At 59.2% G+C, this 27245-nt stretch overlaps 3 protein-coding genes across 13 annotated transcripts; all 3 read right to left on the reverse strand.

Annotated features, from left to right (window-relative positions):
• Nucleotides 1-12: 12 nt before the first annotated feature.
• On the reverse strand, nucleotides 13-16658 carry LOC105469579 (EH domain binding protein 1 like 1). 10 transcript variants are annotated; one of them, XM_071074275.1, is made up of 21 exons: nucleotides 16303-16653; nucleotides 13596-13653; nucleotides 13297-13392; nucleotides 12735-12788; nucleotides 12465-12643; nucleotides 12244-12386; nucleotides 11760-11795; nucleotides 11597-11665; nucleotides 11350-11512; nucleotides 10758-11184; nucleotides 8973-9146; nucleotides 8340-8497; nucleotides 8204-8252; nucleotides 7147-7779; nucleotides 2902-2971; nucleotides 2731-2786; nucleotides 2513-2636; nucleotides 2142-2241; nucleotides 783-856; nucleotides 566-680; nucleotides 13-454 (listed from the first exon to the last, which is right to left on the reverse strand). In XM_071074275.1, the coding sequence occupies exons 1-21, from the start codon at nucleotides 16404-16406 to the stop codon at nucleotides 355-357; spliced, it is 2982 nt and encodes a 993-aa protein (XP_070930376.1). In that variant the 5' UTR covers nucleotides 16407-16653; the 3' UTR covers nucleotides 13-354. The 10 variants fall into 10 exon arrangements, with proteins under 10 accessions (XP_070930376.1, XP_070930377.1, XP_011719124.2 ...); XM_071074276.1 differs by lacking the exon at nucleotides 10758-11184 and having other exon boundaries at nucleotides 11472-11512; nucleotides 16303-16652; XM_011720822.2 differs by lacking the exon at nucleotides 8973-9146 and having other exon boundaries at nucleotides 16303-16652.
• Nucleotides 16659-18480: 1822 nt separating this feature from the next.
• On the reverse strand, nucleotides 18481-20963 carry LOC105469576 (family with sequence similarity 89 member B). 2 transcript variants are annotated; one of them, XM_011720817.3, is made up of 2 exons: nucleotides 19700-20963; nucleotides 18481-19324 (listed from the first exon to the last, which is right to left on the reverse strand). In XM_011720817.3, the coding sequence occupies exons 1-2, from the start codon at nucleotides 19988-19990 to the stop codon at nucleotides 19151-19153; spliced, it is 465 nt and encodes a 154-aa protein (XP_011719119.1). In that variant the 5' UTR covers nucleotides 19991-20963; the 3' UTR covers nucleotides 18481-19150. The 2 variants fall into 2 exon arrangements, with proteins under 2 accessions (XP_011719119.1, XP_011719118.1); XM_011720816.3 differs by having other exon boundaries at nucleotides 18481-19314; nucleotides 19700-20957.
• Nucleotides 20964-21204: 241 nt separating this feature from the next.
• ZNRD2 (zinc ribbon domain containing 2) lies at nucleotides 21205-23846 on the reverse strand. The gene is made up of 4 exons (XM_011720818.3): nucleotides 22462-23846; nucleotides 22217-22368; nucleotides 22002-22086; nucleotides 21205-21582 (listed from the first exon to the last, which is right to left on the reverse strand). The coding sequence occupies exons 1-4, from the start codon at nucleotides 22478-22480 to the stop codon at nucleotides 21239-21241; spliced, it is 600 nt and encodes a 199-aa protein (XP_011719120.1). The 5' UTR covers nucleotides 22481-23846; the 3' UTR covers nucleotides 21205-21238.
• Nucleotides 23847-27245: the final 3399 nt, after the last annotated feature.

Consider the following 27245-nt stretch of genomic DNA (forward strand, 5'->3'; position numbering starts at 1 on the left):
CCGGCGCTGGGGTAGCCTCGTCCAACTTTATTGCTCTGGAGAACAGGAGGGCAAGCCGGCGAGGGGCGGCAGTGCCCAGGCATCCCTCTCCCCGAGGCTGCCGGCCCGGCCGTGCCGTCGGGGAGGACCCCGCACCGCCGCGAGCGCACACACACACTCGGTGACAAATAAATACGGCGGCCGCCCCGCCCGTGGGGTGGAGGATCCGCCCTGCCCCGTCCCGGGAAGCGCGCCGGCGGCCCCTAGCGGACACGCGCGCGGTATCCGGGACGGCCGGGTTCTCCGCAGCGCAGGCCCAGGGCAGCGGCGGACGCCGGGGTCGCGAGAAATTATGGACCACCCAGGCCGGTGGCCTCAGCTCAGCACGCAGCGTTCCCGCCGGCTCAACTGCCGGCTCAGCTTGCGGCGCCGCTGTTCCAGGCCGCGTTCCAGGCGCTCGTCCTCCTCCAGGGCGCTGGGGGGAATGGGTTCGAGTCAGTGCAGCGTTGGGCGGGGTCCACACCAACCCTCTGCGGGAGCATGTCCTGGACCCTCCCAACTCCCAGCGCCGCCCAGCGCCACTCACATCCGCTCCTTGTGGTCCAGGTCCCGGACCAGCTCGTCTCGCTGGTTCACCAGCGACACCAGCTCCTCCAGCAGGAGCTGCTCTCGGTGCTGCTGTGCGGACGTTTTCTTCCAGTCTGAGGGTCGAAGCGGCTAAGCGTCAGGAGGCGCGGGCCCGGCGCTGTGCCGCCTCTACCCTGGCTCTGTCCTGCCTCCTGCCCCCTGAGCCCATGTCCCACCTTCGATGGCCAGCATGGCCCGCAGCTCGCGGCTCAGCAGCTCAAACCTTCGCTCCAAGTCCTGCTCCTCGATGCTGGACGGTGCAGGGGGGTGGCAGGTCAGGAAAAGCGGCATAGGGAGAGAGTGCCCAGGGCTCTGGCCACTCCCTGACCCCATCCCACCTCCCCAGCAGTTCCCAGGGAGGGCAGGGCTGACCGCAGAGCTATCCTCCAGTCTCCAGACCACATTATCTCTTTTCTTCTGTTTTCTCCAATTGCTGGGTGTTTATGTTGCCCCCCCCACCCCGAAGGACCCCTGAAGGATTATTTGCATGAACACTCATAAACAGGAAGTATTGGCTACAGTTATTCTTAAAAATGATCCCAAACGCAAAAGGGAGGCAAAGCCGTCCCCACCCAGCAGGATGACAAAGGCAATGGCCGCACAGTGGCTTTGGACCCCACATGGGAACCAGATCATATCTCTCTGGGCTTCTGTTTTCCTTACTGTAAAAGAACAGGGTCACACTGGGGAATTCAGCCCTCAACTTCCTGGGCCTCGGTTTTCTTTTTCTTTTCTTTCTTTTTTTTTTGAGACGGAGTCTCCCTCTGTTGCCCACGCTGGAGTGCAGTGGCCCGATCTCGGCTCACTACAGTCTCTGAACCCCTGGAGGGTTCACGCCATTCTCCTGCCTCAGCCTTCCCATTAGCTGGGACTACAGGCGCCCGCCACCACACTGGGCTAATGTTTTGTATTTTTAGTAAAGACGGGGTTTCACTGTGTTAGTCAGATGGTCTCCATCTCCTGACCTTGTGATCTGCCCGCCTCGGCCTCCCAAAGTGATGGGATTACAGGCGTGAGCCACCGCACCCAGCCGGTTTTCTTATTAGTAAAAATAGTTCTAATTTAAGAGTTTTATCCTTAATTTTTTTTTAATTTTTATTTTTTGAGGCAGAGTCTCGCTCTGTTGCCCAGTGCAATGGTCTGATCTCGGCTCACTGCAACCTCCACCTCCCGGGTTCAAGCGATTCTCCTGCCTCAGCCTTCCAAGTTACCGGGATTACAGGCACATGCCACCACACTTGGCTAATTTTTGTATTTTTAGTAGAGATGGGGTTTCACCATGTTGGCTGGTCTTGAACTCCTGACCTCAGGTGATCTGCCTGCCTCAGCCTCCCCAAGTACTGGGATTACAGGTGGGAGCCACTGCACCCAGCCAGTATTACACTTTAAGCAGCAAATTGGTTAGGACAAAAACAGTCAGATGGAGGAGGAATCATTTGTCAAAAAGATCTCTGTAGGAAGAAGAAAATAGTGAAGAACCCTAACCAAAGTAGCTGAGAGTCCCTCTGCTCTCCTGGCCCGGGGCCAGCACTCACAGCAGCTGCAGCTGGTCCTGCCTCCGGATAAGAGCGTTCTTCTTGTTGACCAGGGTGAACCACTCCTGGATCAGCACCTCCTCCTGCAGCTTGTTGGCACCTGCATTGGACAGGGACAGTCACCAGGCCTGCCCCCTGCCCCCGGTATCAGTGTAGGGGGTTGGGGGAGGGGGTTTGCTCCCTTGTGACATCCCAGAAGCCAGAACTGGGTGCCTCAAGGAAGCCACTTCAGGGCCTCAGCATGCCTGGCTGTAAAATGGGAACGCTGACGCCAGCCGTGCCTCTTCCCAGCTTCCAAGGTCAGGAACAGCTGCAGGGCCGGGCAGACCTAGTGACGTGTTGGGGAAGGGACCCCCAGATGCATGCCCCACCTGACTCCATAAGACTCCTCAGCTGCGTCTCCACCTCAGACGCCCGCCCATCTATCTGCCTCTGCTCCTGTTCCAGGGCCTGCAGCTCTGCACACACATACTGACTTGTGTCCTGGAACCGTTGCTGGGGTGGAAAAGGCAGAGAACAGGGTGGACTCAGCCCAGGCCCTGAATAGGAGGTGCTCAACCATCAGCTCCTCCCACTTAGCCCTCCTTACCAGCCCAGCCTCCTCCCCTGGGCTTGGGGGTGGCTCCTCCGAGAGGGGACTCCCACCTGCAGACAGAGATGATGGTAAGGCACCCCCTAACCACCACCCATCCCCAGGAAGTCCCCAGTCCAGGCTTTGTGAACAGCCTGAACTGAGATGGTCACCACTCCTGCTACTCACCAGGGGGCTGCTGAGAGGCTGCGGCTGTGGGTGGGCCCGGGGCAGGGCTGGGGTCAGGGGCCGGGCCTTCCTGTGGAAGAAGGGGCCCGTGAGGGCTGGGAGGGGTTTCCCGCCAGCCTGGGCCTGGGGCCAGCCAGAGCCACTCACACAGAGGGGAGGGGGGGTCCTTGACCCCAGCCCTTGCCCGACCCTGCCCCTCCTCTAGTCCCGCATGCACAGAATCCCTGGGCCCACCTCCTTCCAGGGAAAATGCCTCCTCAAGCAAAGGCCACGGCCTTCATCCTTCCTGGCCCTGTGGCCCTGGGCCCATCCACGCCCAGGCTCCGAGCCTCCCAATTCCCCTCCTGGGGCTGGGCTGAGCTCCGGCCTCACAGGGTGAGAGCCTTTGAAGGGCCCAGCCCAGGCCTCTCCTCCCCACTCTCTTTTTTTTTTTTTTTTTTGAGACGGAGTCTCGCTCTGTAACCCTGGCTGGAGTGCAGTGGCAGGATCATGGCTCACTGCAACCTCCACCTCCTGGTTCAGGTGATTCTCCTGCCTCAGCTTCCCAAGTAGCCACCTGCCACGGGGATTTTCGTATTTTCAGTAGAGACGGAGCTTCACCATGTTGGCCGGGCTGGGCTCGAACTCCTGACCTCAGGTGATCCGCCCACTTCAGCCTCCTAAAGTGCTAGGATTACAGGTGTGAGCCACCACGCCCAGCCTCGACTCCTCCTCCATGGAACTCCCTCAGGCCACTTCTGACTTCTGTCAGCTAGTGCTGGCTTCCCATCATGGCCAGGGCCCCATGCAGTGACCATTGCACTCACTTGATATGGCCCCATCCGTGTGATCCAGCCCAGCCCTGCCTCCTGCAGAGGCCCCACCCAGGCTCCCTCCCCTTTGGTCCTCAGGGCTTCCCAGACCCGGACCCTCCGGAGCCAGCACCTCCACATCCTGGCCAAAAGGGGGTGCCCTGCTGCATTTTCAGTTCCCACACCCAGGAGCGGCTGCTGCACGCTCACACACACAGGACAAGCCAGGCTGGCTGGATCTCCAAATTTTAGCCTGGAAGGGCAGGGCTGACCCCATGTGCCTACCTGCCCCTAGTGGCTTGCTGGGACTGTTAGTGCTGGGGGTCCCCAACTTGCGGCTCAGCTGACAGCCTGGCCCCTCAACTGCTCCTGACCTGGCCCCCCAAGTTTGGGTCATCTGACCTGTGTCAGGGTCATGGGGCAGGGACAGTAGTTGAGCCACCCATGTCCACTCCCACCTGTACCTCTCCGAGAGGCAGCCCTGGACATCCCTGGCTCAGGGGCCATCCTCTCTGGCCTGGGGCAGTGGTGGCTTCCCACCAGCCACCATCGTGGCCTGCCCGCTGACTCAAGCTGAAACCGAGGCCTCTCTGACACTCCCCCCCACCTTTTAGGTGTAACTGTTTCACACCTCTCCTCAGTCCCCCAGTCTCATGCCAAAGCCTCAGGCAGCTCCACCCTCAATGTTCCTACCACCCTGAGCCACGCCTAGACTCGGCCCCCTGGCCACAGTGACCGACTTTCAGTTCCCAAAATAGCTTTCTCAGCCTGGAGTCAGCCTCCATCTTGGGCTGCCTGGTACCAACGTGACCTCCATGACCCAGCCCAGCCCTACTTCCTCCAGAGACCCCCTGCCGGGGCCCCCACACTCTTCCCACCGCCCTCCCTGACTTCCATGTCTCCAGAAGCCTCCTCTGATCCCCAGGCTGGGCAGATGCTGCTCCCATGGCCTCTCCCATCACAGCTCCAACCCCTACTCACCCCATCACAGCTGCTGGTTTCCCATGTCTCCCCCTCATACAGAGCTGGGCCCAGAAAATACACCCGGGGTACACTGACTAAAAACAACAGCTCATATCTACCAAGTGTTTCTGTGCCCGGCACTTAAAGCACTTTATGTGCACTGACTCACCGGATCCTCCCAACAGCCCCGGGAGGCAGGGACCATGACCCTCCCCGCTTTACAGATGAGGAAACTGAGGGTCAGAGATGAGGCTCCTAAAGGGTCTGGTCTAGGACCCAGGGTTGTCTAACCCAAAACTTTTTTTCCGAGCTTGGCCACCAACTTGCTGTGTGCCTCGGGGCCAGTCACACCCATGGGGCCATTGTTTGTGTCCTTGTATGTAAAATGGGAGAAAGCCCAGCCTTGTGTGACCTGGGAGCTGCAGGGCTTCTAGAAAGGAATCTAAGGAAACACACAGCTCCCCTCTTTTTGACAGCAATCTGCAGAGAGCCTCAATGCCACCTTGCAAAAGGCTTTCATACACACTGTAAGAGCCCATGGGCAGGCCAGGCACATAGAGAGTGCTGAGCTGACGGGACAGGCAAAGGCAGGAGAGTGGAGAAATCCAGCCTTAGCAGCAGCGGAGCTTCCTCATGCCAGGCCTCATGGGAATTTCAGTGCTTCCTCATGTCTAACTCAAATTCCTCTTTTTTTTTTTTTTGAGACAGAGTCATGCTCTGTCGCCAGGCTGGAGTGCAGTGGCACGATCTCGGCTCACTGAGACCTCCGCCTCCGGGGTTCAAATGATTCCCCTGCCTCAGCGTCCTGAGTAGCTGGGACTACAGGCCTGTACCACCATGCCCAGCTAATTTTTTGTATTTTAGTAGAGACAGGGTTTCACCATGTTGGCCAGGATGGTCTCGATCTCCTGACCTCGTGATCTGCCCGCCTTTGCCTCCCAAAGCGCTGGGATTACAGGCATGAGCCACGGTACCCGGCCTCAAATTCCTCTTTCAATACCCTCATGTCTGGCCCCTCCTCGAGGAAGACCAGGACTTTGGGAGCTCCCAAGGGCCGGGCCAGGTCAGACCACCTCCCACTGCACACAATGGGCATGAGGGATGGGGGTGGCCAATGAGGAGTCCCCTCCAGCCCCATGGGTCAGACATCTCCTGTGAGACAAGAGTTGAGGGAAGGCCTGACTTGGAAAGGCCAGATGCTGGAACTGGGACCCAGAGGGGCATAGGTTGGCACTTCCCCTTTAAGATTTAAAGAACCACTGACACACATTAATGGGGCTGTGGCCAGAGGCCAACAGATGGGCCAAAGCTGGCCTCATCCACTTGACTCCTGCGTATCATATCTCCTACAGGCGGGCATCACCCATGCCCTCTGTCTCTCATTCACAGGCTCAATGCTGTGCCTCTGACCCTACACCCAGGACTCCTGCTCTCAGCCTAGCCTCATTGCCACTTATGGACCTTCTGGGAGATGGCTGGCAGTTCCCTAAACGAGACCTGAACTCTCCTGCTGCCACGCTTTTGCTAATGCAGGTCCCACCATTTGAGAACCCCACTCATTTTTCACCTGGGAAAAACCTGGCCATCTGATCCACCTAGCACCTAGCTCAAATGGTGGCTTCTTCCAGAAAAGCTTTCCCAATGAATTCACTCCTTTCCTTCAAACGCAGGGGTCATTCCTGGACAGCTGAAGGTTTGCAGCAGCCTGGCAGAGCTGCCCCTTGGTTCACAGGCAGGATGGGGCAGTGCTGGGACCCCAGCTGGAAAACCCGTGTCCTGGACTCCAGCAGCTGTGGGTCACTGAGCAAGTCCCTGCTCTTTCTGGGACCATGCCCCTTTCAGCACAGTGACATGACACTCTAGGAGATGACCTGCAACCCATAGGGGATGACAGCAGGGACATGGGCCCTCAGGATCTCCCATCTCCAACCTTCCATTGTAAGAAAAGAGGAGACTGGTCTCCAGCATCTGGGGTTAAAGATGCATGCCAGAGTCCTGGGGCTGGGAAGCCCTGGAGAATCCCTCTTGAGTACAGATAGTCTGCACCCAGCTTACGGGGCAGGGTGGCTGCTGGTTGATGATGAGCCACCTGCAGGGAAAGAAATGCCCAAACCCACCTTCCAGCCTCCCAAGCGCTGGGCGGAGGGCCAGGAATGTGGATCCTGCGGGAACTTCCTACTGCAGCCTGTGATTCCCCACACCAAGTGCCAAGCACTAAAAACCCTCAGCACTTATCCCAGGCTGGCGGCAAAGCCGGGGACCCTGCCTGGCGGGCTTGAATGCGTCCCCTAACAGGGAGCTCACTACCACACCAGAGGACTCTTCCACAGCACCAGGGTCCCTCTGATCAGAAAGCCCCTCCCGGGTCCAGCCAAGCCCCGCCACTCTGAAACCGTCACCTTCGCGCCAGCTCTGTCCTTGGGGCCCCTAGGGACTCGCCCCGTTCTCTGCCCAGCTTCCCGGGGAGGAAAGGAGGAGCCCTGACACTCACTGCAGCCGCAGCTCCCGCAGCTCCGGTGTCCGGATCGTCCACCGAGAAGGAGCTGCTGTTCCGCAGCCTTGAGCGCCTCTTCTTGAGCAGGTCGGCGTCGCGCACGTGGGAGAAGGAGCCGTGCGCGCGGGGCGGGGGCACCGGCCCGGGCTCCCCATTGACCGAGGGCCGTCGCAGCCTCACGCCGCCACCGCCCGGCGCCCCCGCCCCGTTCACCAGCCCCTCGACCGGGACCTCCGCGGGTCGCGCCTCTCGGGGGACCTCGGCACCGCTGTCCTTGCAGGCGCGGCCCGTGTCCGCGTTCCTGGAGGCCGCCCCCGGGGCCGCCCCGTCCGCGCGGTCTTTGGCTTCCTTGGGCTCCTGGGGCGCCTCGGCCCCGTGACCGCGCAGCCGCTGCGCCAGGCCTCCGGCGTCCAGGTCGTCGGGCGGGCTGGACTGGGCGCTGCCCACGCGGTACGTGCCGGCGCCGCCGCCGCCCTCCAGCTGTACCAGCTGCAGCTCCTGCCCGGTGCAGAAGGCGCGGATCTGGCATAGGTACGTCATGACGATGAGCTTGTCGGGCACCGACAGCAGCACCATGTCCGCTGGCTCCAGCAGCCGCGACACGCCCAGAGCCGCGAAGCCATCGAAGGCCTGGGGGAAGGGTGCGCTCGGGGTCAGCGGCGGCGGTGGCCCACGCCACCCAGCAACGCTGCAGTGCCGCCCCGCGGAGGGGGTCCCCGGGATTGGCACCCCAGGCTTTGCCTAGCAACACCGCCCCCTCCTAACAAGGGAAATCCAGCAACAGGGCCCGCCCTCGCGTTGCTTAGCAACGGCACACCGTCCACCCCGTTACCAAAGTGTGGTTTTGGAAAAACCATCTAATGGAGGAAAAACGCTTTAAAACAAACAAACAAAAATAAGGAAAACAAACAATTTAATGACGAAAGGGGTAAAAAGTGGCAGAACTTCCAGAAGCCACTGCTGGGCCCAGCAGCCCACCTTATCCAAATCTGAGACTGAAAGCCTGGCTCTCTAGACCCTCCTTCCCTCCAGGCAGCCCCCCATCCCATCTCACCTGCTTGTTGTTCTGCTTGATGTTGAGTGGGTCTAGGGAGGCATAATCACTGCAGAGAGAGTGCTGGTCAGAGACTGGGTCCACATTGCCCTCCCTGATGGCTCCCCCATCCATTCCCACCCCTCTGGCAGCTCACATCTTGTCTGGGTAGAATCGGTGCAGGATGGCACAGAAAGCCAAGCCGTTGCGCCAGGATGTGGTGAAGTTGGTGATGCGGACGCCACGGTAGCCAGCGGTGACTGCCTGGCACCACTCCAGCAGGGACTGGCTGGAGCTGACCACGGCAGGTGTTGCCTGGGGACACAGGGGTGGGCTTAGGGAATGTATAAATGGGATCTGTGCCCTCTGCCTCTTGGGGAAGCTCATGCCTGGCACAAAACAGCCCCATCTCTGAGCTTGCAGGGGTCACCACAGACCACTGGCCAGAGCCTTGGGGCCAGGTAAAAGGGTTTCCAGATGCAGGGTTATCTGCCAAGGTCACCTAAAAGGTCAGTGGCCCCCAGACAAGATCAGAGGTCATCAGCAGCCAGACCTCAAGGTCAGCCCAGAAAATCAGCTTAAAGGTGTCCAGCTCCATGCGGCCCAGGGAAGATGGGGTAGGAGAACCAGGGCATCCTGAGAAAGGAAGGGATGAGGGGGCTCCTTCAAGCTGAGCCCCGCACCCCACCCGATCCCATTCCACCAGGTGGGTCCATGCAGAGCCGCCGTTCGCTCAGCCCCAGGTTAGCGGGAAGCAGCAGACTGGGCCCTCGGCGGCCCCCATCCCTACCTGGCTGCCCAGCAGCCTCCTGTCCTCTTCAGCCTTCTCTGGGGAAGAGGCCCTGGGTGCCCCAGCCCCTGCCCCACTGGCCACCTGTGCTTCGGGTGGGCTGGCCTCTGCGAGGCTTCCCTCAGCTTCTTTCCCCTTCTTATTTCCCAAGACCCCAGCCTCCGCTTCCTGGGCCTTAAAAGTACCAGATTCGTTCTCTGGAGACTCTAAAACCTTCATCCCTGCTTCCTGGGCCCCCCAAGCCCCAGATTTTCCCTCTGACATCCTCCAAACCCCAGCCTCTTCCTCCTGGACTCTCAGAACTCGACTCTCTGACCCTTGTACTCCTGAAATCTCTGCTTTTGCTTCCTGGGATCCTAAAACTCTTGGCTGAGTGACTGGGGCCCTTAAAGCCTCATATTTGAGAGCACTCCCAACTTCAGTCTCTGCTTCCTGGACCCCCGAAGTCTGAGCCTCTTCCTTCTCAGCCTCTGGAACTATAATTTCTGTCTTTTGAGTCATCAGTACTTGGGCCTCTGCCATTCCAGCCTCTGCCTCTGAGATCCCTGAACCCCCCACCTCTGTCTCCTGGGCCCCAGCTACCTCAGATTCTAGCCCTGGGACCCCCGAACTCCTAGATGCTATCTCTCGGGTCCCCAATATCTCAGTTTCTACTGTCCCAGTCTCTATCTCTGGAACCTCTGAACCCCCAACCTCTTTCCCCTGAATCCCTGTTATATCAGCTTCTATCCCTGGAACCCCTGAATCCCTAGATGCTATCTCTTGGGTCCCCAATATCGCACCTTCTGCTGTCCCAGTCTCTATTCCCGGAACCCCCAAAAGCCCCACCTCTATCTCCTGGACTACCAATATATCAGACTCTGCTATCTCAGCTTCTATCTCTGGGACCCCTGAATCCCTAGCTGTTACCTCCTGGGTCCCTAATATTTTAGCCTCTGTCTTCTTAGCCTCTGTCTCTGGTACCCTAGAAGCTTCCACCTCTGTCTCCTGGGTCCCCAGCATCTCAGATTCTGCTATCGTATCTTCTATCTTCAGTGGCCCCAAATCCCTAGCTGTCTCCTGGGTCCCCAGTGCCTCAGTCTCTGCTATCTTAGTTCTTGTCTGCAAGACTCCTGAAGCCCCAGCCTCTGTTTTCTGAGCCCCCAGTACCTCAGATTCTGCCGCCCCAGTCTCTGTCCCTGGGGTCTCTATGGCCCCCACCTCTGTTTCCTGGGTCTCCAGTCCCTCACACTGTCCTGTCCCAGCACGCTCTGACTCCAGAACCCTTGATCTTGCTGCTTCTATCTCCAAGGCCCCCAGTATCTCAATTTCTAGTGTCCTAGTCTCTGGGAACCCTGACCCCTCAACTTCTTTCTCCCGGGTTCCCGGCACCTCCAACCCTACCACCTCAGTCTCTGTTTCCAGGACCCCTGAAGCCCCAGCTTCTGCCTCCCAGCCTCCCAGACCCCTGGATATTGCCCCCTGGGCAGGTGATAACACGGCCCCCTGCCAGCTGCTCACCTGGGGCCTGGTGCTTACTGCTCCAACAGAGGGACCCTGCTCCAGGCCTGTCCCCTCAATACCAGGGGCTCCGCCCCTCACTTCTACACCCTCTCTCTCCTGGCCTGCAGCAGCCCTGGCCCCCTTCAGGTCACCAAGTTGCCCAGAGTACCCTACAGTCTGATCCATCGTCCTGACTCCCACCCTCCCCTGAGAGCCCCTTGGAGGAGCCTCAGGGGTCCCCCTGCATCTTGCCTCAGGCATCAACCCTGTTGCCTCTGGTCCCTTAGTGTCCACATGTCTCACCTTTGACCTGTGCTCAGCATCCACTTGACAAACTGCTGAACTCTCTTCAGCCTCCCCAGCTCTGACTCCTGACCTCTTAGTGTTTGCCTCTCTGCCTCCTGACCTGGGCTCAGTGTCCACCCCACTGGCCTCTGGACTGTCCCCAGTGCCCATCTCTTCAGCCTTGACTCTCTGCCCTCCAAAAGGGTCTCCAGAGCCTTTATCCTCAATGCTCAGGCCCAGCCTAGCTCCATGGGCTTCTGTCCCTTCCTGAGGGCATGCCTGGGCCTGGGTCTCCCTAGCAGAGCCCAATCCTGCTGGAGGAGCCCCTGAGGCTTTGGGAACCTCATCTTCCCCTTGGGGGACTGGGGGCCGGAGGGCATCAGAGCCTTTCCGGAGCCGAGGGGCTGGGGTTGGGGCCGTGTCCTGGCCTGGCTGCCTTGAAGACCTGAGAAGAAAGCAGGAGGGGGAGTTGGGGGGCTGCTGTGGCCCCAAATCTCAGCACCATCCCCCACCCCTCAGACTGTTGGGGCCCTGGAGAGGCAGGTTGGTGGGGTGAGGACTGCGGCTCCTATCAGGGGGCAATGGGGGTGGGGCTGGTTCCAAAGCTCACCTCATCTCTGGTGAGGTTTCCGGGGGCCTTGGGGCCTCAGGGCCCACCTGGCCCCCGGCTTCAGTAGCTCGTTCTGGCCCCTGGCCTCGGGAGGCTCTGGCTGGGGGTGCAGGAGCACTCACAGGGGCTGGGCTGGTATCCTCAGCATTAGAAGGGCTGGCAACTGAGAAGAAAGTGGGGGATGCTGTGGCCTGGGCCCAGTGACCTGGGGTCTGGTCTCCACCCCCAACCCCAGCCTGGGTCTCACCTGTCTGCCGGGGTCGTCCTTGACCTTCCTCCTCCTCCTCACAAAGCGTCTTCAGCTCTCGAGAGGGATCTGGGGGTGGTAGGAGAGGGCAGAAGGGCAGAGTCAGCCCAGGGCAGGGCCCTGCAGGCCTGACCCCCTCCCCCAACTACGGTGCAGGGCCTACCTGGGAAACGCCCCGGCCTCAGGGCACCGCCCCGGCCTGCGAGAAGAGACAGGCCCACAGATGTGGAGAGAAAGAGAGAGAGAACCACAATAGTGGACAGAGAAAAAGCCTGGACAAGCAGCGGGGAGGGATGAGGAAGCCCCAGCTGGCCCAGGAGGGCTGGTGGTGAGGGATCAGGAGCGGGGCTTCTGAGCCAGCTGTCCTGGGTCAGGTACGGGCCTGGCAAGCACCACACAGGGATGAGAAGAGGACCCAGGAGCCCAGGGAGACATTGGGAACCCATCCTCCAGGACTCAGTTGAAGACTAAGGCCATCACGGAACCAGCAGCCAGGTTGGGACGATTGAGGCTGCCGGGTTGGTTGGGACTGCCTGGGCAGTTATGAGTTCCCATCACACGGCGGGCACAGCAAGTGGCTGGTGACCCGGGAAACCCTCCCTCCCCAGGTCTTGGCAGTCTGGATCCACAGCAGGCTGTGAGCCCACCTGGCTGGGTGACTTGAGCCCGGGCCTCGGGGGCTCCTGGGCCATGAGCCTCGTCTTCATCACTCTCAGCAAAATCATCCAAGTTGCCCACATCACTAGGCTTCACACTCATGAGGCTTGCAAGACTCTGCATATCATCGTCCCTGGGGGGCAGAGGTTAAAGGTGAGGGTGGGGGTTAGAGGTCACAGGCCAGGGTCAAGGAGGGCAGGTAGGCACTCACGTGGCACGGCCCTCCCGCAGCAACACCCCGGAAAGAGTGAGGCTCAGCTCAGCCTGCACCACCTTCACTGACTTGGGCTTCAGCCGCAGCCTCAGCGGGACTTGGGCAGGCACGGGCCCTGCATGGCGGGCCAGGTCCACCTCGGCCGTGGCCAGCACCTTCCGCTGCCCCTTAGACTCCTGTGGGCCAGAGGAGAGACCAGGGGAAGGAGTATCAGTGCTGTCCCAGGGTCCCCAAGATTCCAGACCCAAGCCCACTCCAGACACTCACATTTTCAATAATAAATGTCCACTCTTTGGCCTCATACTGGTCCACGTGGGGGTCCTGGGAAGGAGTGCTGGTGAGTACACGGCTGCTGGGGCGGCAGCAAAGGGAGCAGAGCCTGTGCTGGCTCAGGAGGTGCTTGGTGGTGGTGGCTTTTTTTTTTTTTTTTTTGAGACGGAGTCTTGCTCTGTCATCCAGGCTAGGGTGCGATCTTGGCTCTCTGCAACCTCTGCCTCCCAGGTTCAAGCAATTCTCGTGCCTTACCCTCCCAAGTAGCTGGGATGACAGGTGCGTGCGGTGGTGGCTTTTACACATGCTGCTACCTCCTCCTGGGATGCACCCCAGGTTCTGGTCCCAGCTGCCTCTCATGCTGCATGTGTTGGGTAAATGCTGCCTCCTCCAAGGAGACCTCCTGGGCCAGTCATGCTGAGCAGGCCCCCCTAATTCTTGGCCTCACCCCCCGCATCCTCTTCTATCTGGATGAACAACCTACCAGGAGACCCGGGTGACTGCCCGTGTTGCAATTGCCTGCCCTGTTGCCATTCATGCTGGAGGGCTAGAGACTCACCCTGTAGAGGGTCACGGAGATGTCCACATTCTCAGGTACCATCCACACCACAGTGCCCCGGTATGGGTTCTGGATGCCCGGCTGCCAGCTGTGGGCCTACAAGGGGCAATCTGAGTCCTGCCCCGATCTTAACTCTTCCCTCCCACACCCACCCTATCACCAACCTTGATACCATCTTCCTCTCTCCTCTGTGGATTCTGATCTGAACTTGAACCTGACTCCACTCCCCCATCAGCCCCCATCAGCTTCCCACTGGCCCCCATCCCTAACCTGGATCCCCAGTTGCCATCCTTCCCCACCTTGGAGCAGATGCGTCGGTTCCGCCGGGTCCACACCACCACCAGCTTATCTGGCTGCCTGGGGGAGGGGGAGGGGGAGGGGGAAAGAGAGTGGGCTGCCTGGTCAGGCTCACCCGCCTCCCCATCTCCTCTTTCTCCTCCTCCCCCAGCTCCCTCAGGGTCTTCCTTCTGCCCACCTCTCCCTCCTCCAGGAGAGGGCCTGGGCAGCCCTTTATCTGGGGCCACAGGGTGCAGGGTGGAGCTGCTAAGGCAGGGTGGGGCCACAGCAGAAGGGCAAAGGCCCAGACAGTGTGGGCAGGCAGGGACTATGAGGAAAGACAGCAAGAGACAGGGACAGGCACATTCAGAGACCAAGACACACAGAAACACAAGGACCCGGTAAGAGATGCCAGACACAGATGCGCACTTGAGCGTTGTGTACACACGCAGACTCCGACACAGGGAGAGACAAAGACGAGGGATAAAAGAAGTCCCTTCGCGCAAAGATGTTTGTGGAGCGCCCACCATAAACCCAGCCCAGTTTTGGGGACAGAGGCGGGCAAAAGAGGGGCAAGACCTTTCCGATGAGGACAATGGAGGTGGGGGCAGACTACCAGTCAAGAAAGAAATTAACAAGCGAACTTCAGGGTGATGTGAGGGAACCCCTTGGGGGTCTCCTTGAGGTTGGGTGTCTGAGCAGAGACATGAGTGGCAGGGGGATGGGCTGTGTGAGGATCTGGAGAAAGAGGGAATGGCAAGTCCAAGGGTCTGCGGCTGGAGGGTGACGTCAGAGAGAGGGGCAGAGAGTTGGGGATGAGGCCAGAGAGGCAGTAGAGAGTCAGCTTGTCATTAACCAACACTGCCATCCCTCGCCCGCCATGTCCAGCCCTTTGCTGGGCCCAGGGGTCCCAAGGAGGATCAGTTTTCAGCGAGATGTTGACAGTGGAGCCTGGGGGGCAATCAGGGAAGACTTCCAGGGGTGACATCTAAACTGAACAGCACATATGCCAGGTCAGAGGAGAGGCAGAGGCAAAGCAAGAGGACAGAGATGGCCACGCAGGGCCCATTCTCAGGCACTGAGTGGACTCAGGGCTGGGCCTGGGGGCAGAAGGCCCCTTTGGGTTAGATGTTCAACTGCTGCCCAGGAGGGGTGATGCTTGAGGGGACAATCCGGCCGAGGGCAGCACACAATCTTGCCTTGCCTGTACCCAGCCCCATGCCAGACGCTTGGGTTTGCCCAGCTCACTGTTCCTCTAGGGGCCAAGCCAAGATAACTGGCTCTCTGTTAACCCTGAGGATGCTGAGGCCCAGACAGATTTGGAGCCAAACAAGGTTACACGGTTGAGCCTAGAGCCCTCCAGCCCTGAGCCAAGTTCCCTTCCCCAAGCCCAGATTGCTGGCGATGGCAGAGCAAGGGTAACTAAGGGGCCTTCCCAGAAAGGGGAAGTGGACAGGGGGTGCCTAGGGAGGGCGGGGCTTGGCCGGGCAGCCTGACTCAGGCTGCGCACGCCCTCCTGGGAAGCTGCAACCTGGGCAGGGGCAGCTTCCCGGCCTGGGCTCCAGGCTAAGCAGCCCAGGAGGCCCTACCCACAGCCGCCTGTGACTCAGCTGCGTTGACACTGCCGGCACCCTCAGCCTGCTGTGCCCAGCGTTTCCCTGGCCTCCCGCAGGATGCTGGAGCAGGAGCCAGAGGCCAGAGTTCAAGTGCCAGCCCCTAAGTTCTCCCGGGCTCTGCTGAAAGATGTGAATAGCCCTCTAGCAGGCCCAGTGTGGGCAAGGCCAGGGATATGGCAGCTGCCCAAGGGACCCCAGCCTCCTGCTCACTCCCCTCCCCCTGGACCCTATGGTCCCTTCCTGCCCCAGCCCTTCCCCTGGGGAGCCTAAATTTAGCCCCATCTGGGGGGTGAGGCCCCCACAGCTGTGCCCTAATCCAGCCAAGGGAAGCTGACACCAGCGAGCACGTATATTTAGGGTGTGACGCAGGGGCCTGGGCAGCTATGGGTGGCGGCATGTGAACGAGATGCCCCTGAGCCTGCTGGTAGTCCGGGCTGGGGCCTGCACCCTCTCGTGAATCACCCCTCACCCTCCCACCTTGCCCTCCACAACCCTCTCATCCCGGACACACAACCTCCTAGGTCCTCAGGCCCCTTTAAGCTGCTCCCCGCCTCCCTCCTCATTCCTCCCAGCACTCAGTTTCCCCTTTTAAGGACATTGTGGAGATGTTTCCAGCCTCCCAGGACTCTAGCTGAAGAGGCGGGAGTTGGAGGGGTTCTTCTGGCTCAACAAGATGACAGGGGAGGAGGGGGCAACATCTCTGTTCTTAGCTGGACTAAGTAAGGTCAGGGAGGTTCCTGCCCCAGCCCTAGCCACCTGCAGACCTCAAAACTTCATCCCTTTTCCAATGCCACCCTGAATCACCTTTCTGGCACAAGACACGCGGCCTCCCTCCCCCAACCCTGACCGCAGCTGAGGAAGGAGTGGACACAGGCAGAACCTCAGGCCTGAAAGTCCTGACTCCCGCGCAGGGAAGGCTGCCCACACCCCCAACTCCAGGGATCCCACAAATTGCAAGGGCACTTCTGAATCTCCAAGCCTGGGAACAGAAACAGGGCCCAAGCTGGGGTGGGGGCCCATTTGGTCATTGGGCTGGGGGGCAGAATCCTCTCAGACTCAAAGGGCTGGATGAGGTCCCAGATCGGAGGAGACCCCTGGCCTCCCTCCCACTCACCATTTCTTGGTGCACTCCAACACCAGCTCGTGGTAACAGGCCACGAACTGGAACTTGGCCGCCCGCTTGCCCACGCGCTGCAGGCGCTTCCACACCGAGGTCATGGCCCCCGCCGCCCCGCCGCCCACTTCTCAGGCCCGGGGCTCCCGCTGGCCCGCCACTGCTGGCCCGGCCCGGGTCCCCATGGCCTGTCCGCGCCGCCCGCCCCGTCCGTGCGGAGGTGTCCCAGACTCCGACCGGGGACTGCACTCTCCGCTGCCGCCGCTGGGGCCCGCCGGGTGGTCTGGCTGAATCGGCGGGGTCGTCTGGGGCGCGTCGGGTGGCCGAGCGCGGAGCTGGGAGCGCGCCGTTTCCTGGAGCCGCACCCCCGTCGGAAGGCGGGCGGGGCTCCGGCGCGGGGCGGGGGCCGGGGCAGGAGCGCGGGGGGCGGGGCGACCCGGCTTCCGGGGCCTCGCGCAGCGACCCGGGAGAGAGAGCAGGAGCGGGGGCCGGTGGGGGGGCGGGGGGGACGTGGAGAGAGTGTCACCCGACCGCAGTGCCCGCTCGGGGCGCGCAGAGGCTGCGTGGACCCCGAGAGAGGGCAACCAGCAACTTCGTGCCACCCTAGAGAGCGCTACCCGGGCCGCCTCCCTTCCTGCTCGCAGCCCTGGGAGGTATGTACTGCTGGCCCCCTTTCACGGGCTGGGAAAACTGAGACCCAGAAAGGGGAAGGGACTTGCTCAGAGTCATACTGTGAATCTGGGCAAGGACCAGCTCTCCTCTACTCCATGGTGCAGCCACCCATGTCTTAACCAGAGCAGGAAGGCATCGAGTCAGGACTAACCTTGGGGGCCCAACCTCAGAACCTGACTGCTGTCGAGTGGGAAGATAATCCCAAACCCCGACAAGTAGCTGCAGATTCACAACTGACTTCCAACCAAGTGTGACCTTGGGCAAAGCGCTAACACTCTGAGCCTCAGTTTCAATGTCTATTAAATGGGGATAATTATAGTTCCGCCTTTTACGGAATCACTGAGAGCACGAACCTCAGAAAGCATTTAGCAGAAAGCCTGGCTGATTTTGCCGTGCCTTACTAAATGGGATGAGCTATCATGGATGGGGAAAACGTGTCATTTCTGTGTGTATGTTTACTCTCCCTCCCCAGGAAAGCCTGCCTGGGGCGTTAGCGGCTCTGTGAACCCCTAGATTAGAGCCTTTATCGCTTACCCACCCGCCCTGCATGGTAATGAGCCTCTGCAGGTGTCAGCTGCCCTGGGGCAACAGGTCAGTTTGCTCCCTCCCGCTGCTCTGCAAGGTGTGTGAATGAACAGGAGCCCGGTGCGTGACGGCTACTTGGTTTAACGGGGTGTCAGAGTGCCAGGACTGCCAGCTGGGCTGCATCTCCAGGAGGCACCACACACCTCGGTGTGCGGCTTCGCCTCTTTTCAGGAGGTTGTGGGGTGTCGTGTGCGGGGCTGAGTACCCACTGTCTCCGAACGTGCTGACTTCTTCCGGTGGGCTTGACACCTGGGTTTGGTTCCCAGTCCCAGCGGTGTGGGTCCCCGGTTTCCTAAGAAGAAACCTTTAACAGATAACTGTAAAGACCGCTAGTGCTGTGGGGAGAGCCGGCGGTCTTCATAGACTAAGCGGGGAATACGGGTCCCTGGGACCCCATCAACCTTCATCGGCGCGGATTCTCACGCCTGGCCTCCGGGAAAGCCCGAGGTGCCGCAACTTCACACCGCTCTGCCTCTGCCGCGCCTCCCTCCCACCCGCGGGTTGTGAGCTCCCAAACCGTTCCAGGAGGCGCCACCCCCGCCCCCGCCGGGGCCCCTTGCTCAGCCGACTCCGGCCACCCATTTCCTGCGCCGCCCCAACCCCGCCCCGCGCGGGGTGGAAAGTTTCCCTCCTCAAGGTGGGCGGCTCCTTCTCCTTCCTTCCCGGCCGGCGGGGAAAGCCCGAAGCGAACTGGGAGGAGGCGGAGGACTCGGAGGTCGCGGGCGAGAGAGGGGAAGTGACTCGACCGCAGTCACCCGGGCGGCTGAGCCAAGCTCGGCCAGCCGGGAGCGCCCCCAGCCCCGCCCGGGCGGGACGGCAGGACCTTCACTCGGGGGTCTCGGGCGCCACCCGCCGGCAGAGCGCGGGGCCGCACCTGCCAGAACGCCGCGGTCTTCCCGCCCCAGAGCCAGCCAGGCAGAGTACAACGGCGCTGAGAGTATTTATTTATCTACGCGCCCTGGAGGCCGGCCCCTAAATTTAAATATCCAGCACGGGGCCTTGGCCCTCCTGGCCATGGGTGGGTATTGGGACGGGTCCTGGAGCCCTACCAGGGCAGAGGAACCCAGAGCCCGGAAGTGGGATGCCCCTGAGCCAGCAGCTGCCGATAGCAACAAAAGGTGAGGAGGAGATGGGAGCGAGGCACTCATCCCAATCCCAGAGATGCCAAGGGGAGGGGAAGATGCTTCGGGCCCCACTGCAAGGCTGAGGGTTGGCCAAGCTGGGGGTGCACACATGTGGAAGAAGTGGAGGCCCAGTACCATGGGCAGAGGCTGTACCCTAGGTACCCGCCCCAGTGCCAGTCAACCCAAGACAGGAGAAAGGGTTTGGCAGTTTCGCCTCTGAGGAATACATGCCTGGCCCTCCTGTGAGGTGAGGTGGTATGGGGGAAGGCGCAGGCTCCGCAGTCTGAGGGCTTGCCGGAGGGGGAGTTTCTGAGCCTTTTGCATGGGTGCGTGCCCCCTGCCCCCCAGCTCTTCAGAGGCTGATGTGGAAGGCATCCTGCAGCCACTGGTCACGGGCATTGTGCGTCTGGGGCACAGTGAGGGGTGGTGGGTCAGGAGGCAGGCTGGCATCGGGAGGCTCCTCATCGTCAGACAGGCCCGCATCCGGTGGGTAGGAGCTGTCCGAATGGAGGGAGGATGACAGGTCCTGACAGAAGCTCAGGTCTTGACACAGGTGTTTGTAGTCCTGGATTGACTCGTACAGGCCCCACAGCTGGCACAACAGGGACATGTCCAACTGCCGCAGCCCCACCTGCAGACAACTGAGGGTGGGCTGGAGTTGGGGTCCAGGCCACCCCAGCCCAGCCCAGCCCCGCCCCCTGGAACAGTGGGCCCCAGCCCATCTTCCCCGCACCTTCCTAAACAAAGTTTTTGTTTGTTTGTTTGGCAGTGCAACTTTAGTCACGACCCAAAAAATGGGGTTATTATCCATTTAGCAGGATGAAGTAACATCAGCAGATCATTTGAAAATATATGGTAACTACTGCCATAATTTTTAACTATCACTAATTATTGTTACCATAACCCTTGGAACCCAACTGGTGCCTGCAAGTCCTCTGAGACCCAGATCGCCTGTCCCAGTCCCCTGCGTTCCGCATCAGCCCCCCGCCCAGCTGGCCCGGCGCCCACCCACTTACCATCTCCTTGCGCAGCGCGGCCAGCGCCGAGTCGAGGTTGACAGGACGACGCGGGCCGGCTGCGGGTCCCGCGTTGGCGGCGCCGGCGGCGTGGCGGGGCCCGTCCGGGGCGCGGGCGGCGCGGCTCAGCTCGTCGTGGATGCGGCTGCGCTGGCTGTAGACGCGCTCCAGCTCCCGCCACGAGCCCCCGCTCGCATTAAGGAGGCCGCTGAGGCCGCGCGGCAGCGGTGGGAGCCCGGCCAAGGCGCAGCTTGCCCCGCCCGGCGCCTCTGCCGAGGGCAGCCCGTTCATGGCCACGGACGGCGATGCCACCTCCTTCTCCCCAACACTCCGCCCGGGACGCTGCCCGCAGGCCCCGCACCCCGCGGCCCCGCCGGAGCCCAGCCGCCGCCCGCAGGCCGCGCTTTGTTCCTTCCTCAGCTCCTCAGACTCCGCCTCTGCCCCACCCCCTCCGCATGGGCCGGGCCTCTCTTAAAAAGGCAACGGCTGTGGGACCACGTCGCGTAAAGCTGACAAAGACGGCGGGGCACCCACTCACTCAAGGGGAGTTGGAAAAATGCGGCGGAGGGGGAAAAAGGCCGAAGGGGGCAGGCGTGGTTTCTTCGTGGTTCTTTTCGCTACCCCGTCTGCCCGCCGCGCCCCGCCCCCACACACACTGTGTTCTGCCCATTACCCTCCCAAGAAAAATGATCTAACAGTGGAATCAGGAGACTGGCAAGTCCACAGTTGGTGCCTAACGTGCCACCTGACGCTGAGGTCACCACAAACTCCTGTCGCTGAGTACCCGGGGTGGCCATGAGATGGAATAGGCTGATAGGGTCAGGATGCTCAGGGAAAGGAGCGGAATCTATCAAGGGGATTGGAACCCAAAATCTCACTTCCAGGTGGGGAATGGGCACCGGATGGCGGAGGAGGCTGCAGATGTGCTGCCAGACACAAGGCTAGGGTCCACCCCTCTGGCTGCTACCTTTGAAAAGGCTATCACCGGCCGGGCGCGGTGGCTCAAGCCTGTAATCCCAGCACTTTGGGAGGCCGAGGCGGGCGGATCACAAGGTCAGGAGATCGAGACCACAGTGAAACCCCGTCTCTACTAAAAATACAAAAAATTAGCCGGGCGCGGTGGCGGGCGCCTGTAGTCCCAGCTACTCAGGAGGCTGAGGCAGGAGAATGGCGGGAACCCGGGAGGCGGAGCTTGCAGTGAGCCGAGATCGCGCCACTGCACTCCAGCCTGGGCAACAGCGTGAGACTCCGTCTCAAAAAAAAAAAAAAAAAAGAAAAAGAAAAGGCTATCACCTCTTCCTTAGAAAAGGTGCTTCACATAGTCATCTACCTACTCCCGCATCCTGACGGGAAACTGAGCAGAAACAAGTTCAACTCATCTCAGGGCGTCAAGGAGAGCAGAGAGTGGAGAGGTGAGAGGCCAAAAGTAGGAAAAACGTGAGTGCAGCTGGGGCTGGCATGCACACTCGGAACCAGGAAAAGAATAAACCACACAGAGGAACAGCTGTTTTTCTAGAGGGTTTTTCTCAGGGGCTTCTCTTAGTGCTGCAGCTGCTGCAGGCTGCGCAGGGCCTCCGCACATGCGCGGATAAGGCCACACAGCTGGATGCTAGTCTCCAGGGAGGTGCTAGAGCCTAGTTCAGCAGAGGCCCAGGTCAGCTTCTGCAAGAGGGCTGTCTGTGTGCAGGCCATGACATCTGTATTTGGAGGCACAGCAGGAGTGGGTGGCCCCTGGGCTGCCTTGAGTCCTGCTGCAGCTCCCTCACAGTGCTCCGGACGAGGTACTGGGGGCTGCGGCACAGGTCGAGAGCCCAAGGGGAGCTCTGAGGCAGAGGCCAGCTGGTGCTCCCGAGCTTGGGAGAGGGCAGCCTGGGCATTCAGAGCTAAAAAGAGGAGAAAGTGGGTAGAATGGTCAGGATGCCTGGCCCACCTCAGCCGTGAGCCATCTCCTTTCCTGCTCTGCTCTTTCTGTGCTTGAGATGTTTTCCCTGTCCCTCTATAAGGCAATTCATCCACTTTCTACTTTGTATCACATTTATGCCTTAGCTTCAACTCTCCATCAGTACTGGGCCTGATTGAGCTCAGACTCTCGCGCAGTGGCTGGCACACAGGAGGTGCTTAGTTCTCTTATTGAGTTAATGGTCCTCTTTAGAGCCTAAAGGAGAAATCATTTTACCTCTGCCCCACCCAGAGACTCCACTGTCGCCCCCCAGGCCTACTGTTCTCGGGCCTCTATCACCACTTACCACGCTTCCCCCCTAAGCACATCCGGCCCCTCTCCCGGATTATTTTTTACCCTCACCGGGATTATCTTTATCCACGTCTGAGTCGAGTTCCTGACAAGCCACGCAGTAGATTTTCCGCTGTTTGTCTTGGAGGAGAATCGTCTACGGACCAAAAAGAACATGGGGCCGGAATGAGACGCCGGCGATGGAGTCCAGAGGGGAGGACTGAGGAAGGGCTGAGTGGCCCGACCCGCAGACCCATCCCTGCTCACTCGCCCGAGTCTCGCCTCACCCCGCAGTCCGCGCACGTCTCGCCCAGCATGCGGTAACCGCGCAGCAGATAGTCGCCCATGAGCCGGGAGATGCGATCTTGCCGCTCCCGTCGCGCCTGCAGCACCTTCGTCTCCGCCTCAGTCGGGGGCTCCCAGGAGAAGTCGTCGACTTCTGGGGAAGAGAAGCATAGGGACTGGGGGTCTTGCCGGAGCGGGCTGCCTCCCGTACCTCACAGCCACAAGCCCCTGCCGCCCAAGTCCTCACCGGCTCCGTTGAGGGCCATGTTGCCGTTGTCGCTGCCGGGTTCACCGGAAGTGACGTCAAGCGGCGCGCCCGCCGCTGCGGCTCCGCCCCTTCTGTAGCGCCCGAGAATCAGGGCGGAAATGACGCCTCAGCGTGGTCCTCAGATCTCGCTGTGCCCGGAGTGGGGCGTGTCGGCTGCTACCGAGAACCTGCCCAGGGGACGCGTCAGTCAGCCGGAATCCAGGGGACATGAACCTTCCGACGCGTGAGGCCTCGGGAGGAGCGTCTCCGTGGTAGCTCTGCTCCGGTCGCAAGACCTGAAAGTGGCCTCGGGAGGTCGCCCTTCCTTTCCGTCGTGGATGAAGGGGACCAGCTGGCTTGAGAAATCCCCGCTGGCCTCCGCCTCCCCTGGGGTTTCCCTTTCGGCGCAGGCGGGGCAGCGGCATCATCACGACCATCGCCACCCGAGTAATCACAGCGAGCGGCCCTTTGCGCATTCGTGGAGCTTCCTCAGGCCTCAGTGCTTCTCACTTCGCCCAGCAAGGCTGGCCAGGAGGGGAGCCTTCTCGCATTCCGTCTATTTCAAGACCCCTCCCCTTCTGCATGCTTGGTGTCCCAGTCTGTCACCCCGCTGCTTCCCGAGGCCTGGGACTGAAGCAAAGTCCGCCCCGAAACCGACCGTTCTTTGAAATTGAAATCCTCAAAAAGCCTGCGGACTGAATAGCGCTGTACTCAGCACGCGCATTGCGCTTCCAGCCGCCCTTGGGTGCTGCGTACTGGGCAGGGTCGGGTTGGGTCCTTCCTACATACTCTTGCGACCGTTAGGCTCTTCTTAGGTGAGTTGCAAGTTAAAATTACCAGGGCTCTCTGAACTTGGACCTTGGTGCTTTTTTTTTTCTCTCTCTCTCTCTGTTCCGTGTTCTTTTTCCATATGCATCCTCTCCCTCATTAGATTCAGAGGAGCCAGACAGGGCAGGCAGGGGTCCTCAGATGTGCAGTCTGCAGGGCCTGAGGTTGTACACCAGGGCAATGGAAAAGCAGCTAGGACTTGGACTTTCATAATTACATCGACAGTCTCCTCCTCCGGATGGCACATGCCTCCTCAATCTGACCTGAAGTCCCCTCCTCCTGGCCTCCTCTTCCTTCCACGTAAAACCCCTGGAACTGTCATTCTTGCTGCCTCCTGCTTACCTAGAGAGCCCTGTGCCCCTTTCGCATCTCCACCTACCAGTCAGGCTCTTGGGCAGCAGCGCACCTGACTTAGGGCCTGTACCCCGAGTCGTTTCTATCAGGCACTAGAGCCACCGTTTTTTGTGTGTTTGTTTTGTTTGTATTTTTTGTAGCAATTGGGTTTCGCTGGTCTCCAAGTCCTGGACTCAACTGATCCTCCCACCTCAGCCTCCCAAAGTGCTGGGATTACAGTGAAGTGCACCCAGCCTTAGGCTGACTAGAGGAACTATCTCTATACCATCTCTTGGACGCATAGACCCCCAGGTTATTACTGTCTCCAGCTCCCAGCCCTACCCTGAATTCCTCAGTGCGCTGACTATGTCACCATTATGGCCGATATCCACTCAACTGTCTATTCTGCCTCGCACCTACAAAGACCCTTATATGAGTCCTCTCACTTAATCTCTCCAATTTACTCCTCATGATAACCTTATATGGGGTATTATCCCCATATAAGCAGGAAACTGAATAATTCTTTTAAAATACAGTGTCATTCTTGTACTAAAAACCATCTGGTTGGCCGGGCGCGGTGGCTCAAGCCTGTAATCCCAGCACTTTGGGAGGCCAAGACGGGCGGATCACGAGGTCAGGAGATCGAGACCATCCTGGCTAACACGGTGAAACCCCGTCTCTACTAAAAAATACAAAAACAACAACAACAAAAAAAAAAACTAGCCGGGCGAGTTGGCGGGCGCCGGTAGTCCCAGCTACTTGGGAGGCTGAGGCAGGAGAATGGCGTGTACCCGGGAGGCGGAGCTTGCAGTGAGCTGAGATCCGGCCACTGCACTCCAGCCTGGGCGACAGAGCATGACTCCGTCTCAAAAAACAAACAAACAAACAAACAAACAAACAAAAAAAACCATCTGGTTGCTGGGAATGGTGGCTCACGCCTGTAACCCCAGCACTTTGGAGGCCGAGGCAGGCAGATCACTTGAGTTCAGGAGTTCGAGACCAGCCTGGCCAACATAGTGAAACCCCATCTCTACTAAAAATACAAAAATTAGCCAGGTGTGGTGGCGGGCGCCTGTAATCCCAGCTACTTGGGAGGCTGAGGCAGGAGAATTGCTTGAACCGGGAGGCAGAAGTGAGCCGAGAGCACACGACTACACTCCAGCCTGGGCAACAGAGTGAGACTCTGTCTCAAAAAAAAAAAAAAAAATCTGGCATCTCCCCATCATACTTAGACAAAATCCAAAGTCCTTGTTATGGTCTCCAGGGTCCTACAAATCTGGCCTTGGCCCCCCACATCCAGACAACACGTACAGAGATGCACACCCATCTCCCATCCTCCCTGCATCCCTCTTCTCTCACTGCTCAAGAAGATTCTTGCCACTTTTCTCCTCTCAGGGCTCCTCACCATCTTAAGTTCCACTGTAGGGTAGACAAGACACAGAACTGGAATGAGGCAGGACTGGGTTTGATCCTGGATCCGCTATTTACTATATCACCTGGAGTAATTTACTTCATCACTCTGGACTTCAATTTCTCATCTGTAAAACAGGGACAGTAGACCAGGTACGGTGGCTCAGGCCTATAATCCCAGCACTCTGGGAGGACATGTAAGAGGATTGCTTGAGACCAGCCTGGACAGCATAGTAAGACCCCATCTCTAAAAAATATATATATATTTTACTTAGCGGGTGCAGTGGCATGCACTTGTAGTCCCAGCTACTCAGGAGGCTGAGTAGGAGGATTGCTCCCAGCCCAGGAGATCCAGGCTGCAGTGAGCCATGATCAGGCTTCTGCACTGCAACTTGGGTGATAGAGCAAGACCCTGACTCAAAACAAAAATGGGGCCACTTATGCCTGTTTGGTGCTTGTTTCTTGAGATGGAGTCTCGCTCTGTCACCCAACCTGGAGTGAAGTGGTGTGATCTTGGCTCACTGCCACCTCTACCTTCCAGGTTTAAGCGATTTCTTGTGCCTCACCCACCTGAGTAGGATTACAGGCATGCACCACCACACCTGGCTACTTTTTTTCTTTCTTTCTTTCTTTTTGAAATGGAGTCTCACTCTGTCATCCAGGCTGGAGTGCAGTGGTGCAATCTCGACTCACTGCAAGCTCCACCTCCTGGGTTCACAACATTCTCCTGCCTCAGCCTCCCGAGTAGCTGGGACTACAGTCGCCTGCCACCATGCCTAGCTAATTTTTTGTATTTTTAGTAGAGACAAGGTTTCACTGTGTTAGCCAGAATGGTCTCGATCTCCTGACCTTGTGATCCACCTGCCTCGGCCTCCCAAAGTGCTGGGATTACAGGCGTGAGCCACCACACCTGGCTGTCCAGCTAATTTTTTTTTTGCATGTTTAGTAGAGACAGGGTTTTACCATGTTAGCCAGGATGGTCTCGATCTCCTGACCTCGTGAGCTGCCCGTCTTGGCCTCCCAAAGTGTTGGGATTACAGGCGTGAGCCAATGTGCCCGGCGAATTTTTTAATTTAGTAGCAGTAGCCGTAGCAGTAGCCATAGCAGTAGCAGAGACGGGGTTTCACCATGTTGGCCAGACTGATCTCAAGCTCCCGACTTCAGGTGATCTGCCCACCTCAGCCTCCCAAAGTGGTAGGATTACAGGCGTGAGCCACTGCGCCCAGCTTCAAAGATGTTTATCCAGGGAACAGCCATGGAAGATGGAGTTGGTGTCTCCCTCCAGAGCAAAGGACAACCATGCTTACTGGCTTTGAGTTTCCTAAGCTTAGGGTCCTCTCCCACAATGCAGTTCACTCTGTATGTCCGCACTAACCTGAGCCCATCAGCATCACCCCCATGGGACTTAGGGTTAAAAGGAACTGACGGAAATATGCTGGTGCTCGTGCTGTTTGCTGCACAGTGATAAAGTCCTTTGTCTCTGACCCAGGACTCTCTTGTATTTTGCCAGCATCCTTGAACCTGATGGGCTACCTTGGCAGCTTGCAAATTGGATAAGATCTCAGATGCTTCATAGTCCTTGACATAGAAGGTGCTTACAGGTGTTGGTGGTAAAACCTATTCGCAACAGTCACAGTGGACAGGCCAGTGTCTATGGAGCAGTGGGCTTGGACTCTTTCACACCCTTCCCTTGCCAACAGAATGTACCACACCTTCGGCCAGGGATGGTGGCTCACAACTGTAATCCCAGCACTTTGGGAGGTCAAGATGGGCAGATCACTTGAGGTCAGGAGTTTGAGACCAGCCTGGCCAACATGGTGAAACCCCGTCTCTACTAAAAATACAAAAACTAGCTGGGCATGGTGGTGCGAGCCTGTAGTTCCAGCTACTTGTGAGGCTGAGACAGGAGAATCGCTTGAACCAGGAGGCAGAGGTTGCAGTGAGTGGAGATCCTGCCACTGCACTCCAGCCTGGGCAACAGAGCATGCAGTCAGGGGAGGGAAAGGAGGGAAAGGAGGAGCGGGAGGGGACGGGAAGGGGGAAGGGAATCACACCTTCATGTGAGCCAGTCCAAATTGGTCCCTCCTTGTGGCACTGATGACACGGCTGTAGTTAGGCTCTTTTCTGGGTGATAGTGCACACCACGGCAGCTCAGTCACACACAGCTCAATTACAGCTCTCCCTGGGCTGGCTGATTTCGTGGGGATGGTTTA

The sequence above is a fragment of the Macaca nemestrina genome, chromosome 12, assembly GCF_043159975.1.
Source record: "Macaca nemestrina isolate mMacNem1 chromosome 12, mMacNem.hap1, whole genome shotgun sequence".
Taxonomy (NCBI): Eukaryota; Metazoa; Chordata; class Mammalia; order Primates; family Cercopithecidae; genus Macaca; species Macaca nemestrina.